This window comes from Apium graveolens, chromosome 10 (genome assembly GCF_009905375.1).
Source record: "Apium graveolens cultivar Ventura chromosome 10, ASM990537v1, whole genome shotgun sequence".
NCBI classification, from domain to species: domain Eukaryota; kingdom Viridiplantae; phylum Streptophyta; class Magnoliopsida; order Apiales; family Apiaceae; genus Apium; species Apium graveolens.
The window spans coordinates 236151459-236169876 of NC_133656.1; the positions used below are offsets into that span (position 1 = coordinate 236151459).

The 18418-nt window shown below is 34.7% G+C and overlaps 3 protein-coding genes across 4 annotated transcripts; 2 read left to right on the forward strand and 1 right to left on the reverse strand.

Annotated features, from left to right (window-relative positions):
- The first annotated feature begins 332 nt into the window (after positions 1-332).
- LOC141692562 (1-aminocyclopropane-1-carboxylate synthase 8-like) lies at positions 333-4475 on the forward strand. The gene is made up of 4 exons (XM_074497442.1): positions 333-2554; positions 2764-2919; positions 3057-3217; positions 3325-4475. Exons 1-4 carry the CDS (start codon positions 2405-2407, stop codon positions 4307-4309), a joined length of 1452 nt encoding a protein of 483 aa, XP_074353543.1. The 5' UTR covers positions 333-2404; the 3' UTR covers positions 4310-4475.
- Positions 4476-4633: 158 nt separating this feature from the next.
- On the reverse strand, positions 4634-6879 carry LOC141693642 (uncharacterized). Its single transcript, XM_074498797.1, has 3 exons — positions 6707-6879; positions 5353-5866; positions 4634-5221 (listed from the first exon to the last, which is right to left on the reverse strand). Exons 1-3 carry the CDS (start codon positions 6809-6811, stop codon positions 5163-5165), a joined length of 678 nt encoding a protein of 225 aa, XP_074354898.1. The 5' UTR covers positions 6812-6879; the 3' UTR covers positions 4634-5162.
- A 1483-nt stretch (positions 6880-8362) lies between these two features.
- On the forward strand, positions 8363-16487 carry LOC141690033 (CSC1-like protein RXW8). 2 transcript variants are annotated; one of them, XM_074494608.1, is made up of 12 exons: positions 8363-8632; positions 9961-10272; positions 10728-10874; positions 11017-11080; positions 11335-11535; positions 12352-12528; positions 13189-13490; positions 13784-14060; positions 14609-14887; positions 15489-15722; positions 15790-16025; positions 16103-16487. In XM_074494608.1, exons 2-12 carry the CDS (start codon positions 9992-9994, stop codon positions 16131-16133), a joined length of 2229 nt encoding a protein of 742 aa, XP_074350709.1. In that variant the 5' UTR covers positions 8363-8632; positions 9961-9991; the 3' UTR covers positions 16134-16487. The 2 variants fall into 2 exon arrangements, with proteins under 2 accessions (XP_074350709.1, XP_074350710.1); XM_074494609.1 differs by having other exon boundaries at positions 8366-8632; positions 16106-16487.
- Positions 16488-18418: the final 1931 nt, after the last annotated feature.

Sequence of the window (18418 nt, forward strand, 5' to 3'; positions counted from 1 at the left end):
AAGCATATCATTGGCACCGGTCTCTTGTGTTGGCCTCCATTTATACAATCATAATCCGGCATGGTTCTTTCTGGAACAGACTAGGATGTTTAATGTTCCCAGTCTCATTCTTCACTCATTGTTCATTTTTTGTTACATAGCATGTTTGTTTATAATATCATCTTGCATATGTTTGTTTAAAATTTGACATAATAGACGTTTTAATCGAAGCAACACTTGCGACTTTTTCTAAACAGTCATTAGGGTGAAAAACCCTCCTATATAATATGTCTTCGGATCTGTAATTTTAATGCATGTTTTTTTTAAGTTTTGAGAAACTTGAGCATGTTTTTCTTCCTTCTATCAAACAAAGATCCGGCCTCAATTATGAGTGTACATTCATATTTGTGATGAATTTCGTTGGTAAAAGAATGTCCGAAATATCAAGTTGATGCTCCAGTTGAAAGGACCCAAGACTTGTTAAAGATTTTGAGTGAGAGTGAGTGTTAAATAAATAATAAGATCGAATTAATCACTCCTACTACTTGACGCTTTAGGATAGCTGATAATTTATCCTCATTTCAAAATGAAGGTCCTCAAAATGAAACGACTAGGAAACTGTAATTCATTATCTGTGTCAATTTATCCCCTCTTTTAGAAAGGACTCTTGCTTTGGGCCAAAAATAGTAAAAGGATAATTGGTTAGCTATTTTGGGTCTCTTATAATTGCTTTTATGTGTAATAGAATGGCATGTTGGCCAATTCTTTGGGGTAATGTATTGTGAATCAGGGTGCCTTTGCTTTCTGAGACAAGCCTCTGGAGTCTGGACTCTGCATCATCTTGATTATCATTTCTGAATTGATAAGATGGTGACTAGCATGAGTCCCGCAGGCTTCCCCAGCTCTAAGCCCTCCCTCTTGTAAGATATATGCCCACACTTCTACCCTCTTGTTCCCCAGCTCTAAGCCCTCCCTCTTGTAAGATATATGCCCACACTTCTACCCTCTTGACACCTCATCTGTATTTGTGAAAGTTAGGACAGAATCTTTATCAGTCCAGCTCGTTGGTTAGATTAAGGACACTCTGACAGACTTTAGGGGTCGTCAGTTGAGCATAATGTCACTTCTGTTTAGGGCTGAAAACATCTCGAAGATAAGGGGGAGGATAGGAAAATATTACAATAAAATGTTTATATTATCTACTTTTTGAATAGAATCATTGTAGTTGATAATCTTTAGTGTCGTGAATGTAACATAATTGATGAGATTTAGTTCCATTGTTGGATGATTTTTACTTAATGATCACGGACAAGAAAGACGATCTTTCTGGATTATTACATAGAAGTGCAAAGTTTTGAATAGAATGAACTTCTTATATGCAGAGGATACCACCACCATTGTTTTCATTGAGTTCACGACAAGTTCCAATAATTGGTTCCATTTTAAATAGATAGGTAGTTTTTTGGTCTTGTACAAGTAGGAAATTAGTGCAATTACCCCAGAAATAGCAGAAAAGGTAACTGTAACTCGATAACAACTGGGTGGTGGCGTGGACCGGCCTCTCTTTGTTTAGTACACAAACATGTGATATGTGGGGTGCATAATGCAGGGAGTATGTTTCAATTCTAACATGGGAGGTTGCAGAGTTTTCTTTAATTTATTGACTTGCTCCAGATGCAACTGTTTTTCTTAGTCATTTGTAGAGAACTTGAGAAGTGAAAAGTATTCAGAAATTGCCTGGGAATTGTCTGACTGTATACAAGCACATGTCTGGAGTAGAAGACTTTTTACTTCTGGAAGTTGATGAGGCCTTAAATTTCAATCCTGGAAGGTTGGATCACTTTCTGGGTAATCGATGTTTATGTATTATTTTACCGTTACAAGGGAGAATGGTCTGGGGGTAAATGTAGCTTTAGGGACACCTCCTATGCAACCATATGACAGATATATAATCAAATAGAGAAACCAAATGTGTAAGATAGATGGAGGGAGCAATATTAGATCTTATGTTTGTGCTTGGGGGATACGAGGAACCATGAGACATGGGATAGCATGCATAACATAAATGCGTGATGCATGTCAGCAAATCCTGATTAATTATGTGGTAATCAATCTAGAGAGCTAACCATGAAGAGTTACAACAATAGAAGTACACATGCACAGAGTAAAATCAAATCCTTATGCAAATATGTTCAGCCTTGGCGCGGTGCTAAAAGGGCACAGACCAGAGTCACTGTTTGGGTCAAAAACAGTGAGCACCGTCCATATATTACTGTCTGCAGGTGACATCATAGCTTACAGTTCTCTAGCTATATATACGTGTAATATGCCACACATCCTATGACTTCAATAAACTCGTACCTCTCTCTTCTCCGCTACACCCTAGCTAGCTAGCTACACACACACACACTGACATATATAAAGAATGCAACAAATGTTATCCAGGAAAGCTAGTTTTAATTTCCATGGAGAGGACTCGCCTTACTTCCTAGGATGGAAAGAGTACGAGAAGAACTCCTACCATGAAGTTCATAATCCCTCAGGAATCATTCAGATGGGCCTTGCAGAGAATCAGGTATTTGTATGATTGTGCATACCTGTGATTAATTATGAAACTATACCATGCATGCAGACTTACGTAATGCATTCATTCATTCCTAATCCATGACTGAAGTATATAGTTTTTCAGGTGAATAAAATGTATTTATGCGTTTATTGTGTAACATGCCTCACATGCGGTGTTACAAATGCCTTTAACTCATGCATGTTAATCTGATAATGCAGCTGTCAATTGACCTGCTGGAATCCTGGCTTGCGAAAAATGCCAGTGTCACTCATTTCAAAGAAGATAGAGGTGGATCTTCGTTGCCATTATCATCCTCCCTATTTAGAGAATTGGCTCTCTTTCAGGACTATCATGGCTTGCCAGCTTTTAAGAAAGTGCGTACATATAAACTTAGCTTGGGAAATGTACATGCCACGAGCTGTTGTGATTCCCATCATATGTGTAAACTTAAATACAGAGATATGCTAATTATATTGATCACTAGCATCTCTACTGATATAATTTAAAACAGGAACTGGCGGAATTAATGGAAGAAATTAGAGGGAGCAAAGTAAGATTCGATCCAAACAAGCTTGTTCTTACTGCTGGTGCAACTGCTGCAAATGAGACTCTCATGTTCTGCCTAGCTGAACCTGGAGAAGCTTTCCTTATTCCTACACCTTACTATCCAGGGTAACTTTACGTGTATATGTGAGTGTGTTTCGAGGCACAACTTATGTGTCTTTCGAAGTTATTAATTCTATTTTTTTGTTATCAAGTAATTTTTCCATTTGAACCAGGTTTGATAGAGATGTCAAATGGAGAACCGAGGTTGAACTTGTCTCGATTCATTGTTCAAGTTTAAATCACTTCAGACTCACAAAGCATGCGCTAGAAGAAGCTTATCAACGAGCGCAGAAACAAAAACTAAAGGTGAAAGGAGTTCTAATAACTAATCCTTCAAATCCTTTAGGCACAACCATGAGCAAGGATGAGCTAAACCATCTCCTTGACTTTGTCATTTCCAAGAAAATCCATATAGTTAGTGATGAGATATATTCCGGGACAGTTTTTGATTCTCCAAGTTTCATAAGTATTACACAAGCTCTATTGAATCACAAAAAGGTACATGCAGGTAACGATATTTCTAAACGAATCCACATCGTTTATAGTTTGTCCAAGGATTTAGGGCTCCCCGGATTTAGAGTTGGCATGATTTATTCCGAGAATGAAGCAATTATATCTGCAGCCACAAAAATGTCCAGTTTTGGACTTGTTTCTTCTCAAACACAGTTCTTACTTTCCAACATTCTTAGTGAGAAGAATTTTCGGAAATTATATATGAAGGAAAATCAAAAGAGGCTGAAAAAGAGGCACGAAATGATGGTTTCAGGACTTGAAAATGCTGGTATTTCGTGTTTGAAGAGCAATGCTGGATTATTTTGCTGGGTAGATATGAGACATTTGCTCCGTTCAAACACATTTGAAGCAGAGATGGAACTTTGGGAAAAGATTATATTTGAAGTTAAACTAAATATTTCTCCTGGTTCATCTTGTCACTGTACTGAACCAGGGTGGTTCAGAATTTGTTTCGCGAACATGTCAACTGAAACACTGAACGTGGCTCTGCAGCGGATCAAGACATTTGCTGTTGGTATCTGTGAAGATCGGATTAATTATCAGCAAGCATTGTGCAGCTCCAAGAAAAGTTCATTTAACAAATGGTTGCTTCATCCATTATCTTTGTGGCGTAATCATCAAGATCACGAGTCAAAGTACCGTTAGAGCTCAGTGATAATCTCACTTTGTAACTTGTGGTTGTACATGTAAATAAACTCTGTATGTACAGACTCCGCCTGGATTCCTTATACTACATACTTGCTAGAATTAGTTTGGTTTATGTACAGCATTGCATGGTGACTGTATGTACTATGTATGGTTGATGATAATATCAAAGGTTTGATTAATCTATACTGTACTATAATAACCGGAATGAGGTATAATATGCTGGGAACTTCGGCTTTGGACAGGTTGCAATTAGAGCCTACTTTCTCGGATCAAGAAAATGATGAAAGCTAATAAATATGTCAAACATAGCATAATAAACACTTTATGTGGTTGGACCAATTGTACATTACTGCGACAATCTCCAGTTTCCTGTGTCATTATAACAAAAAAAAACTGCTAAATACGACGAACTAGAACAATAATAACTAAAATCTAAGCCTGAACCTGGGACTTGATGCCTCTGCAATGCTTGGTCTCTGCAGCAGCTTCAACAAAATCAGAATAATCAGAAGCAGCTGATAAGGCTTTTACAGTAACTGCAGCAGCATGAGCAAAATGACAACAGATGCGGAATTAACTGTGGAAATGCACATTGCTGGCAGTGTACAGAGTGTGTTTTTAGCAGATGTCGATTGAGCAGTTGTAACTTTTAACCATTTACTTGCTCCAAAACTAAATAAAAAGTATTTACAGAAACAGATCCAAGACTTTAAGAAATAACATAATCACAAAAACATGGGTAAATCTATATGTTCTAATAGTTTGCTAGCTGAATTGTCCAATGCTCTTAAAATTGAAGATCAGTATTAACTGGTGAAACATGTTAGCCAACAATTCTGAGTCTTCTTCTTTAACTCCAAAATTGCTCTCCATAATCAAATTCTTCCAAATTCGAGTCTTCCTTGCTTCCTGACAGTAGAAATTAAATTCAGCTAATTAAAATCAGTTAAATTAAGAAAATGCAAGTAAATAATCGCAAAACACACACACACACACACACACACTTATTTGCATATTCAGTATCCTGTAACAATTGTTACCTTTTCTCCGAGAAAAAATTCCCGCTAGCAGTGCCTTCTTTTTCTTTGTCCTGAGTGAAGGGCGTCTCTCCAATATAGGGTTTTCCTCTGGAACGATAAATTTTGTTATAGACGGTTCATTTGAATCGTTAACATGTTTTTTCTGAAACTCGAACTGTTCTTTCTTCTTAATGACTAAATCTGGCCCCATTTCAATTTTTGTTTCATCAACATGCCTGACATCTTTTTCAACCCAATCTTCTTCAGATGGTCCAGAACTCGATTTATATCTGAAGTACAGATCCTTTTCTTTGAGCTCTTGTAGCTCGCGCTTTGTCTGCTCGAGCTCTTTGTGTAAAATGGAGAGACAAGTTGCCATTACCATACCTTCTTCAACAGATTTTTGAAGGTTTTGTTTAGTCTCGTTTAGCTCTTGTTTAGTCTCGTTTAACTCTTGTTTAGTCTCGTTTAGCTCTAGTGTCACTTTCTCAAGCTTAGTAGTTAAGTAATCAACTTCACCCCTTGGCTTACTAATCTGCAAACAGAACAACAAATTTTTACATAAAGGCCTGCCTGTTAAAGTAGGGATAATCACATTCTGCTCATCACACTCTTTACAACCCTCAAATTCAAATATACCATATTATAATGTAAAAATTAATTAAAAAATTATTCACACAATAATCGAAATTTTAATTTTGTCGTCGAAAGAAAAGAGTTGTTACCCTAAAGCAATTCGTATTTACCAATGACGCGGAAATATAACCCCGATACACAAATATTATGTATAAATCCTTGACAACATATCTTGACAACATATCGTGACAACCATTTATCCATTATAATTTTTCGTGCATAGATTTAATATTATTTTTTTCGGTAATGCATATATGATCTATCTCTATTTAATGCAGATTTCTACTCCTCGCAAAGAATTATAATCCATCCGTCCCAATTAATCTGTATAGTTTGACTTTTGCACGTATTTTAAGGTGCATTGATCACATAGTTTCGTTGATTATTTTTTAAATTTTTTTTCTGTAAATAAAAATTTAAGATTTGAGTATTTATTCTCCAATAAAAATTAAAAAATAATCAACGGAATTATGCAGGTCAATACACCTTAAATTAGATACAAAAATTAAAGTGAACAAATAAATTAGGACGGGGGAGTAGTTGACAGTTGATTATCAACAATCAATTGTTACAAACTTACGATGCATGATTAGTACATATATTTATTGAATATGGAAGATGGTCCGTAACCTATCATGAACATGTTACAGCCCGATAAAAGACGTGTCCATGTATGCATATCAAAAACTGTATTATCGTAACGATAACAATGCATAAATATTAAAATTAGAAAACGTACCGATTGAACGTCGGCAGCACGTCTCTCCTCGAACAAAGCAACTGCCTCCTTTACCAAACTTTTACCCTTCTCCTTGTTTTGTACCGCCTTTTCACCTCCCTCCATTTGTAACTTCTTACTTGAAGATGTTCACCGAAAATTAAATATAATAGTAAAGAGATTTTGCAGATATAATACTGTTAATATAAGATAGCAACTCTACGACTTGTTTCTGTGTATATATAGAGATAAGATTTTACAGTCGATATTATGTTTTAGCTGCCGACTTTATCCTAATTATACTGTTTTATATGAGTTGGATTGGGTTTGTGAAAATCAAATCAGAATTGAAATTCAAATCCAAATGTGAATTTAATTCTTTTTAATATTATAAAATAAATATTTAAGTCATGTTTTAAATAGGATCAGTTAATTTTCGATTACGAGAAAAAAATATTACGTAATTAAGTTACATTCAGAAGAAAACGTAACTCGCAAGAATTTTCCGATTGTTTTAATTGGGGTCCAAGCCCAAATTCGGAGTCGGGCTTTGCCCAATTTAAGCCTGTTCATCTAAAAAATCAAATCATGTACATTTTATACATCAAGTTATTAACACTTAATTCATATATTTTACTTCATAATATTTATACATTTCCATTTCATAATTTTGAATTCCCTTATTAAGCGTGCTTGGCCAAAATTAAAATAAATTTCTTATAACTTTTATTATATATATATAATACATATTATTATATTTTCAATAAACCGTGTGTGAATATAAAATCTTACCGTTTAAACTATCTTATGCAGACAAAGTTGCTTATAACTTAGAATTACATAAAATGAAAATTAAAAATATCATATACATACATATATAAGCTCAAACACTATAATTTAATATAATAAAGTTTAATATATATAAATATATATTTATTTAAATATTATATTTATTTATTTTCAGCATGAAATAATTCAAATTCAGATATTGATAATATTCATTTTATTTCGAATATGAATAATATTTGTTTATCTTGAATATCAATCAACTATTTGGGATGAATATCATTTTTTTTTTGGATTTTTTTGACATTCCGATACCCTACAAACCGGCGCGCTACATAAATGGTGAATTTTAAGGATGTCAATTTTGCTACGGTGAATTTAGGGATGACAATTTTATATGTTCTGATCCGTTTAAATTTATTTGAATTTAATTTTTTTGAATTTGATTTTTTAAATTTGAATCCGATATTTTTTAAGAATCATCATTATACCGAATTGTTATCCAAAACGAAATCAAAAATTCTTTCAAACCCGATCTTATCCGACCCGTTTATCACTGTAAACTTTAAACTGGGCGACCCAATCAACCAAATTAAATTCTTTTGACTTGTTCGAGTTCTTAAATTGTTTTTCGCTAAAAGGTACCACAGTCGACTTAAAAAACGAGAATCATCACATCCACACGTGACAGGTGTGCAATACCGACATATCCCAAACAAGTCTTTAAGGGGGTCCCACCAAGTAGCATTAACGTTTGCCACGTGGCACTCCTCGGCCCTACCAAAATTCGATACACACAGAAATCTAATCAAAGTATCTGAATATATTCCGTGTTGCTCTCCTAGTCTTCTGACACGCCAGTTGCCAGTATTAGTGGTACACGCACATACACACATTGGATCTATTATTATTTGCTTTTTTTGTGACAAAGTTATTTTTTTATATATAATTAATCTCGTACGCAAGTGTCGAGAGTTATCAAAAATCGAACTCGTAACCTCTTTCGGGCCAACACTTTGTTGGCTTTCGTTAACAAGTTTAAAATTATTAAAAGGCCATAAAAGATCAGTTCACTTTACTTGTTCAAGTAATTAAAGACTTGAATAACAACAAGCAGAGAACAAAAAGGGAATAGTTAGTTAACTGTTGCATTTGATCCAGGTGATTTCTTCTTTGTATTTTGTATCTTCTTTGTTACTTAGATTCTTGTGTTTAGTGTGTGTGTGTCTGAAATCTCTGTTTCACTTGATTAACCATGCTCATTTTAATGATTGAACAATTCTTTTATTTAAGCTGTAATTCATTATGATTAGTGTTTTCTCATTTCTGTGTTTGATTTTGCTGCATTATGTATCTGTATAATTTCTGTTGCAGAGTGATTACTGTTTGATGGGAGTCTGTCTATGCATCGGTTTAGTATTATGTAACATCTAGTGGAATAAGAGTATTTGAGAAATTTATAAAGTTGTCGAGTAATGTAACTCGATGTTGTTAACTCTATTGGACCCACCTAAGATGGGTTGTTGGTTCCGGTTTGCATTGGATTGGATTGCAGGCTTGTCATGGGTTATTATATTAACTTAGCAGTGGGTTGTGGGTTTGTCGGAGCCTGACCCGGCACGTGTCTAGGCACTTAGTTCTTTGAGCTACCCGGATCATTTCCAGAAAACGTTAGCCTTATGCTTCTGTATGTTAAATAGGGGTGCCCGATGGTCGGGTTGCACGGGTTACAACCCAAACTCAATCCAGTTAATTCGGTTTTAGTAATTTTAACACAATTAAAGTTTGGTTTAAATTTTATCGGGTTGGGCGGGTTAGAATTTATTTCGGTTTGGATTGGTTTGGGTCGGCTAGAATAAGCTACTAGATAATGAGCGCGAGGTGGGATCATGTAGTTTTGTACTTTCACAAAAAAAATCGGGACCAGCTGAGCTCAAAATCGAGCCTGTTTGTCAGTAGCTTAGTTCTTGTTAAGAAGAGCTGTCTATTTGAAATCGCTTCACTCACTTATTACAAATCATAAGTGATATGTGATATAATATGATACTAGCTTAAATAGAATGACAACTAAGATTGTTTTATTAAAATTAAATAAAATATTCGGGTAGGTTTCTAATGGGCGGGTTACAGGCAAAATCATAACCCATCCCATTTAAGTTGGTTGTAACTTGTAATTATTTTTAACCTAATTAAAGTTTGGTTTATATTTTTTCGGGTTAGGTTAGGATCAGATCGGGTCGGTTTGGTCAGGTTTCGTAACCCATGGGCACCCCTAATGTTAACCATGTTAAACATATCTACTTAATGGTCAGTAACGATATTTCTGGCTCTCAACATGATTTCAGATTTGCTATGATCATAATTTAGATCTTTTTATTCCTCTATAGCTCACTCATTATTCTTTTGCAGCTTCTGCACCTGTGATATCCTTTGTTTTCTGGGATATGTATTATTCTGGACATTACTGATTTCACTTGTTCTATTTGCAGGTAGTGCAACGCCTTAAGTTAGTGGTAGGAGATGAACGTATCTGGTTTATTGACTTCTGCTGGAATTAATGTAGCCATTTGCACGGTTCTATATTTACTGTATTCAGTTTTGAGAAAACAACCAGGCAACATAAGAGTGTACTTTGGGCAAAGGCTTGCTCAGAGGAAATCAATTGGCGAGGATCCATCCTTGTTTGAAAGACTCGTTCCTTCAGCCAGCTGGATAATTAAGGCTTGGCAAACAACTGAGGAAGAGGTGTTTGCAGTTGGAGGTTTGGATGCAGCTGTTTTTTCTCGGGTTGTTGTTTTCAGGTGACCATACATGATTTATTAAAAAAAAATCTTTAAATTTCGATTTAGTCTTGTCCAGCACTTCTGACCTGATTGCAATTTTCGGTTTATTTATTGTTATCTGCTGGAAAATTTATGCAATGCTTCTAAGTTTTTCATCTAGGTAGAATATGCTGACCTCCAGCAGCATGCTAGGGATAATTTACTTTCCTTTTTCTTTTCCATTTTTTTAATATGAGCTACTACTCTGTCGCTTAGGTGGCTTTGATCCGGCGATAAACATATTTTTCTTTTTTTTCGGTCAGGCTAAATCCTGTTTTCAGTAATTTGGAACATAAGGAGTATTATAAAACTAGATATAAAGATTGTGAGATAAGCTGGTGTTCGACAATCTGTTTCTAGTTCTTTAATCTTAGAAACAAGATATGCTTTATTACAATTGTACTCAACATAGACACTTCATCATTTTTATGCAGTATCAGAATCCTCTCCGTTGCTGCAGTTATATGCATTTTTCTTGTGCTCCCCATTAACTATTTCGGACATGCAATGCACCATACGGAGATTGGTTTAGAGTCATTGAAAGTCTTCACCATAGGGAATGTTGGACATAGATCAAGATGGTACGATTTTCCAATAAATGTGATGCCAATTACAGGGAGTAGATCTTTTTCGATACTCTATATGTAACTTATATAAGTAATGTGTTCTTTTCACTTTTGGTTCGTGATCGGCCAAGCCTATTGACTTCTTTCATTCTGTCAGGCTATGGGTTCATTGTCTAGCATTATACGTCATATCCTTCTGTGCCTGTTCTCTTCTCTACATGGTAATGATGCAAACAATTACTCCTTTCATTAAATGTATTGCGTAGACTTTCTACATGTAGATGAAGTAGACCACCAAATTTTTACTATTTGAGCATTTAATTTCGAGTTTCACATAGGCATAAAAATTTGCAGGCACCTGCTTTAGGATTTTTTGTTAAGCGTTCATACAGTCACCTAAAAACTGAGGAATATCGGTGAATCTATCTTTTTTCTGTCATTTATTTCCAGTTTTAATGTAATTGTTGCCTTGTAGGAAAATAAGGGTCTTACAAACATGAGGCTAGCATATATAACTGGTTCTCCGCAGAATTTAGGACGATTTACGGTTCTTGTTCGTGCAATTCCTTGGTCGGGAGAATCTTACAATGAATCTGTGACCAAATTTTTTACAGATTACTATGCATCGAGTTATTTATCACACCAAATTCTGTATCTCCCAGGCAGAAAACTTGTGGTGAGCACCTAGAATATAAATAACTCTCCTTATATGTTCAAATCAATATCTTTTGTTTTGTTTTACAGGCATCCTTATTTTACTTTATTCTATGAAATCTCTCACACAACATATATACTTAAAATAATAATGATTATCTAGTGGCATTATGAACTAGAGCTGTCAACATCTACCAAAAGATTCTAGTAAGTATGTTTGCCTATTTGGTTAACAATAGATGTCCAATATTTGCTCTAGGTGGATATTATATGTATTTGTATATCCTTTAGAAGGGAAAATGGGCTGGGATATAGAGGTTTATCTATACATTTGGTACAGGAACCCACAATAAAGTTAATACTTGTAGTGCTCAGTGAAGCGCAATATTAATAATAACCAATTATATATCATTTTGGTGTTTTTTTTTGGATTCTAGCTATCGCTTTTCATAAAGACGGAGAGAGTTTTTTGCAATTCAACTTTAATATTAGGAGATATTGGGATACAAATCTGGATGTGTGGATATCTCAAGGCATTTGGTCATTCTGAATTGTGCTCTTTGGATACAGATACCCTGTCTAAATATAAGCCATTCTCTGCGTACTTATGTGGCCGTCTCTATGTCAAACATGGATGCAGTTTTATTATAGTATATAACTATTATAAATGCACTTATTATAAGTCAATATGATGGGATACTAATCTGATTGTTAAAGAATCACTACCAATTCGCTGTTTGGAAATTTTAATCGTACCCCATTTTAAATTTGTAATATTTTAAAGTTTCAATCTTGCTGTTAGTGATCAGTTCCCTTGTTTACCCTGACTACTTTTTAGAGTGATGCCAAGAAGATGTACAATTCACTTAACACCCGTCGGATGAGTAAACATTGCGGATCAAGTATAGTAAGATTTGGTCTTTGTGGAGTTACTGAAAAATCTATCAGGAATCCTTCTGAGAAATCAACAGTTCCTGAAGAGAAACATGATTTTGCTGATGATTTTAATAAATTGGTAACATATTTCTTTTCTACTTTTTTTTTCTTATCTATCTCATCGATAGGAAATGCTATGATTTCTCAAGCTTTTAAATTCAATGAAAAATGGATTTTAATTGTCTTTGACCTAAGTATTCTGCAATTATATTATCCCTTTATTTTCTTGATGGTGGTTTTGTTTGGTACTTAGTAGAATCTCTAAAACAACTAGATTCTTATACTGTTGGTCTCTTTATCCAGTGGTGGAGCCATTAAGGCCAGTCGTTTCTCTCTTGCTAATAACAAACTCTCACTTGACATCATTATTGTTTTTTTCATCATATATTAAGTTGTCTTAAATTACGTCATTGTGGAAAGGATTCTTATCTTTTATAGTGTAGTAGATGTCTAAACTGTTTTCGGAAACATAAGTTTCACAGAGTGTTATATTGAAACTAGAAATTTATTAAGTGAAGTTTATCCAAACATGTATATAGGCGGGCAGTTTTCACAAGCCAACCAAATTTTAATTCTAGAACTAAAGTTTGAGATGTATTAACATTTTTCCTAATTCACAACTACTATTTCTATTAATGAGTTCCCCGTTTAATTATTATAATTAATATCTGGAGAGAGAACTCTTAAGAGGCTTTTTTAATTCTTAGCATGACGTCTTTCATCTGACTCTTCCATGCAGGAATGTCCAGCTGCTTTGGTTTTTTTTAGATCTCGTTATGCAGCTTTGGTTGCTGCTCAGACACTAGAGCACACAAATCCCATGCTGTGGGTTACAGAGATGGCTCCTGAACCAGAAGATGTCTTGTGGGCAAATATTTGTGTGCCGTACAGGCTGCTTTGGGTCCGCAAGCTAGGAATTTTTATAGCTTATATTGCCTTCTTGATTTTCTTCCTCCTGCCCGTGTCATTAGTACAAGGTCTTGTCCACTTGGAGAATCTTGAGAAAAAGTTTTCATATTTGAGGAAGTTGAGGGGAAAGAGGTACGCAATAGTGCGAACAAAGAAATATATTGGCAGCTTGACTTATTAAATTTGGATGTTCTCTCTCTTTCTATATATATGTATATACCCTTTATCTTGACCATTCTGTGTTCATTAATTTATCCCAAGAAGTCAAGTCAATTGATCTGGAGCATATTTTGTAATAATTTTTTATATTTACTTCTGATATTGGATGCAGTTACAAATTTATGATCAATATAGAACTCCAGTTGATTATCATATTGGCCATACACCAGGTTGTTTGCTACTTACATTTTTAATTATGCTCGCAGGAACTTCATCTTTGATATGGTTACGGGATATTTACCAAGTGCGATGTTGACGTTATTCCTTTTCTGTGTTCCGCCAATAATGATAGTTTCCTCAGCAATAGAGGGTCCCGTTGCACGTAGTCTCAGAAAAAAGAGTGCTTGCATCAAAGTTCTATACTTTATAGTATGGAATGTCTTTTTTGCTAACATTTTGTCAGGTTCTGTTTTAGAGAGGTTTGATAAAATTACAAGTTTCAAAGACATTCCTGCGCAACTTGCCAACGGAGTACCATCAATGGTAATGACTTTTTAGCTGATTAAAGTTTAACTGAATGTTCTTACTTTCTTAAATTTATCTCATTCTTGTTATAATAACTTTGTGTTAGTACTGTGAGAACTTGTTGCACTGTGAAGTGAAAAGCTATCGTGCAGAAATATATAAAATATCTGCCTTTCCACCAGAAGATTGTGGTTTTCTAGTTTTGGTGCAGTATGACTGACAAGAATGTTGTTTTGAAGTTTTGGGGCATTACATGACAACATTTCTTTTCCGCTTAATAAAAATGTGGTTTTGGGGATGGGCTGCATCCTTCCATACATGCCTGTGTTTCGTTGGTTTTCTTATTCAATTCTTCTTTCCAATCTCCTAACATGGTTACAGGCATCTCCTAACATGTGGCTGTGATCGGGATGCTCTAACAATTATAATACTCTAAGATCATATTACTTGACCGTTGATGAAGCACTTACCAGATAACTTTTTTATTAGGAATTTCGGATGCAAGTGTTCATGTGCAAACTTTTACAATGTTCTTTAAGTACTGACTCTGGATCCCAATTTTGCAGGCTGTCTTCTTTATGACTTATATATTAACATCTGGTTGGACGAGTTTGGCACTTGAACTGGTGCAGCCATTTGCCCTTTTGTTGCACTGGTTGGATAAAGGCTTGTTTAGAGGCAAGAATGTTTTAAGTTGTGAGTCACAGACTTTTCCATACCACACAGAACTTCCACGGGCCCTACTATTTGGACTGCTTGGCTTTACTTCTGCGGTCACGGCACCTCTAATGTTGCCTTTCTTGCTGATTTATTTTTTTATGGCTTATCTCATATACCGTAATCAGGTAAGCATTCCTTAGAACACCATGCTATGATTATTAGATTATGCTAAAAATATTTTTTTTGAAGCCACTAATCCGTAGTGGTGGCTCTGACGTCACTTCTTTGTAATATTGTTCCAGTATGTTGCTCAAACCTATTTTTCTGATGGATCTGATATATATGGTAGTAGCTTATTTTACACATAATTAACCATTTTTGGAATGACCATCGAAAGGAAAAAATGCTCCATTTGAATACATATCGTTTGTTCTGCAACTGTATTAAAAAATTCAGTTCAGACTTTTTCGCTGCCTTTTATGATTAATTCTTACTTTGGACTTGAATCCAGATTATCATCATCTGGTTTGAATTTCACTAGGTTAGAGTTATAGCTGTTAGTTTCCCTTCATAATACTTTTTAAGCAGGACATTTGAGTACTTTGTTGTTGGATATTAAATAATAAAATAGAAGAAGAGGGCTACTGGCTACTGCATTATAACTGAGATTTGAAAACACGGTTCTGTCTCTCATGTTACATTCTAGGTCTAGTACTCCTTGCATTGTTCATTTCCAGACTATTTATCCGAGTTTCTCTTGACACAGTCATAATTACATTTTTTCAGTTTATCAATGTCTATGTTACGCAATATGACACAGGAGGACTCTATTGGCCTATTGCACATAGTGCAATAATCTTCTCCTTGATGTTGATGCAAGTAATACTTTTGGGAGTCTTTGGACTTAAAAAATCCGCAGTTGCCTCTGGTTTCACCATCCCACTGATCGTTTGCACTTTCTTGTTCCACTTATACTGTAGGCAAAGGTTTTTACCCGTGTTCAAAAGAAATTTTTCCCAGGTATTAACTAGAATCCATCCATCTATCCAAATATGCTCTTTGGCCCTCTATAATAATTGATATACAGGTTTTTATGGAAATGGATAAACAAGACGAGCTCTCTGGAAAGTTGGAAGAGTACCATGACCAGTTGCAGTCAGGCGCATACTGTCAGTTCAAAACTAATTCAAAGAGCTCCTCTACCTCTGGAAACAAAGAAGACTGTGAAAATGGGAAATTGAACTCTCCTTTAGTTGCACAGGTGAAGCGGTCTGATAGTAATGATCATGACAGGCTGCAAGCCGACGAGGATTCAAAAACCAGGTCTGTATGAATCACTGTACATGTTAACATTTAAGTCGCCTCAACTAAAATACTGATCGTCTATACCTTTTATTCAGCAGGAAGGAAATCCAATCGATCACCGAATAGATTTCGGTACGAAAGAACCAATGCAGAAATTGAAGAATCAATAGCGGATGTCCAGTAGGTTATAATATGATGTGCAGAATTCATTGTGATAGAGTGTATACATCAAATCAAGAAAAGCAACTATACATTAGACTAGGAGATTTCTTAGGACAGCTGGGGAAGAATATGTGCAAGCACATATATAGTGAAGTATTTCATGTGAAACATTGCAAGCATGTTGCAAAGAAAAGGCCACCTTTTGGTATTAGGTTGGTGTGAGAATCATTTAGTAACCCATTCATGTAGATAGGAAAGGGAACACACCGACGAGATATTGGAAACAAATATTAAATTAAATGGCAGTTATGTTACTCAGCTCACTACTAACTTTGAGTCAAATAGTTATGTTACTTAACTCACTACTAACTTTGAGTTAGATTATACTCAAAAAGTTTTCAATGAGATCACATGTGAAGTGAAAATATTCATTTAATTCATCGTACACGTTAAAAATTTAACGACTGTTAAGTCGCGTTGACAACAGACGAAAGTCCGTCTAACGTTAATGCTGCCAGATCGTTAGTGAAATGACTCAGCCTAGTTAGAAAACTCAACCCAGCTAAAAACCCTATTCTAACAAAATCCCCCCAAAACCACTTACCTGATAACAAAATTCCTAATTATAACACACCCAAATTCATTTTTTTGTAAAAATTCGGAGATGGTTCGAACTCGATCAGGCGTTGAAATTCGTACAATTCAAGAATCAAATGATGAAGACGAAATTGTGATTGAAAATGATGACGTTGGCGCAAATGATGAAGTGGATGAGGTTGATGGTGAGATGAAAATGCGACCACCGGAGAAGAAACAACATAAGTAATTACCGTATTGTGAACTTTTTACAGTTAAGGTTGAACCCGTTTTGTTTCTTTTCTCTTTTGTTAGAATACTCTTAACGGGTGTAAATTAGGGTTCTTTAATTATTTAATTACATTTAACATGGATAATTTGTTTAATGTCATATTATACTATGGAGGTCATTTTGTTTATGTTTCTTTTCAATTGTATGAAGAAAGTTTATAAGCATATTGATTTGGAGAAGTTTAGTATTCGATGATTTGAAGAATTTATTTAGTGGTCCTGTTGATGAGTTTGATGACCTGTACTTTAGAATTCCATAACTGCAAAATACACGGATGAAAAGAAATTGTACTCGTGAGTTGAGTGATCTAACTGTCATTTTAACCCATTATTTTCATTTATACATTATATACGAGTTGTATACGTTCGATGTAGACCTGGCAAATTGGGTCTGGATCCGAAGAACCGAACCGAAATCTATGGATCCGAGATCCGATCCGAGATCTGAAATATATAATCCGAAAACCAAATTAAACATATCCGAAAATTACCCGAACCGAAAATGATCTGAAACACTAGATCCGATTATAAATTGGAACCAAACAAAACTGATTCATATAATATCCAAACCGAATATAATTCGAAATAAACAAAATTCATACTTAAATGTATCTTATATTCGTGATAATTTAATTATTTAAATATAAATTAATGTAAAAGTACATTATATTATATTAAAAGTACTACATTTAATAAAAAGATATTTTTTTAAGTCTCAAAACATGAAAAAATAAATAAATAATGATCTGAAATATCCGAACCGAATTTTATCCGTACCGAATTTTGTCCGATTTTTATCCAGATTTCATCCGCTTTTGATCCGAATTAAACTCGAACCGAACCACATCCGATCCGATCCGAATGGCCTTCAGTTATATCATAATTCGAACGTGGAACCGATCCGAAATAGATCCGATCCGATTATCCGATTTGACAGGTCTAGTTCGATGTATGTATTAATTATAAAAATCAAACATTGGAAACAAGAATATAATATAGGGGTAGTTATGCAAATACTTGATAAAATAATGTTACTGGAATAAGAGTTGGACAATTATTTAGGTACAATTTTTCTTTTTGCAAATGTAACAACTAAAAATAGACTGATGAAATAGTAAATTGAAAATTTAAATAAATGACGGTGAGAATACTCGAATACTCAAATAAAGAGGTGGAAATCTCGAAACCGAGAATTCTTCCTAAATTGACCACTTCTAGCATATGTAGTATTCAGATTTAAAATTTTAAAAACATTAAAAAATACAAAATAAAAAGAAAATGGTAAACCACAGTCCACACTGATAAGACGATGACCCGATGTAACAAAAGAAAAATAAAAGGTAACTCAGGTTTATGAGAATCTCGGAACTTAATTTCAAATT

What these genes read in the sequence shown, in the direction of transcription:
- LOC141692562 (XM_074497442.1), top strand. Translation starts at nt 2,405, where the DNA reads ATGCAACAAATGTTATCCAGGAAAGCTAGTTTTAATTTCCATGGAGAG. An exon ending in GCTTGCCAGCTTTTAAGAAA is followed by an intron (nt 2,920 to 3,056) that starts GTGCGTACATAT and finishes AATTTAAAACAG; the next exon opens with GAACTGGCGGAATTAATGGA. An exon ending in CCTACACCTTACTATCCAGG is followed by an intron (nt 3,218 to 3,324) that starts GTAACTTTACGT and finishes CATTTGAACCAG; the next exon opens with GTTTGATAGAGATGTCAAAT.
- LOC141693642 (XM_074498797.1), bottom strand. Translation starts at nt 6,811, where the DNA reads ATGGAGGGAGGTGAAAAGGCGGTACAAAACAAGGAGAAGGGTAAAAGT. An exon ending in GTGCTGCCGACGTTCAATCG is followed by an intron (nt 5,867 to 6,706) that starts GTACGTTTTCTA and finishes TTCTGTTTGCAG; the next exon opens with ATTAGTAAGCCAAGGGGTGA. An exon ending in AATTTTTTCTCGGAGAAAAG is followed by an intron (nt 5,222 to 5,352) that starts GTAACAATTGTT and finishes TTCTACTGTCAG; the next exon opens with GAAGCAAGGAAGACTCGAAT.
- LOC141690033 (XM_074494608.1), top strand. Translation starts at nt 9,992, where the DNA reads ATGAACGTATCTGGTTTATTGACTTCTGCTGGAATTAATGTAGCCATT. An exon ending in GTTGGACATAGATCAAGATG is followed by an intron (nt 10,875 to 11,016) that starts GTACGATTTTCC and finishes TCATTCTGTCAG; the next exon opens with GCTATGGGTTCATTGTCTAG. An exon ending in CCTGTTCTCTTCTCTACATG is followed by an intron (nt 11,081 to 11,334) that starts GTAATGATGCAA and finishes GTTGCCTTGTAG; the next exon opens with GAAAATAAGGGTCTTACAAA.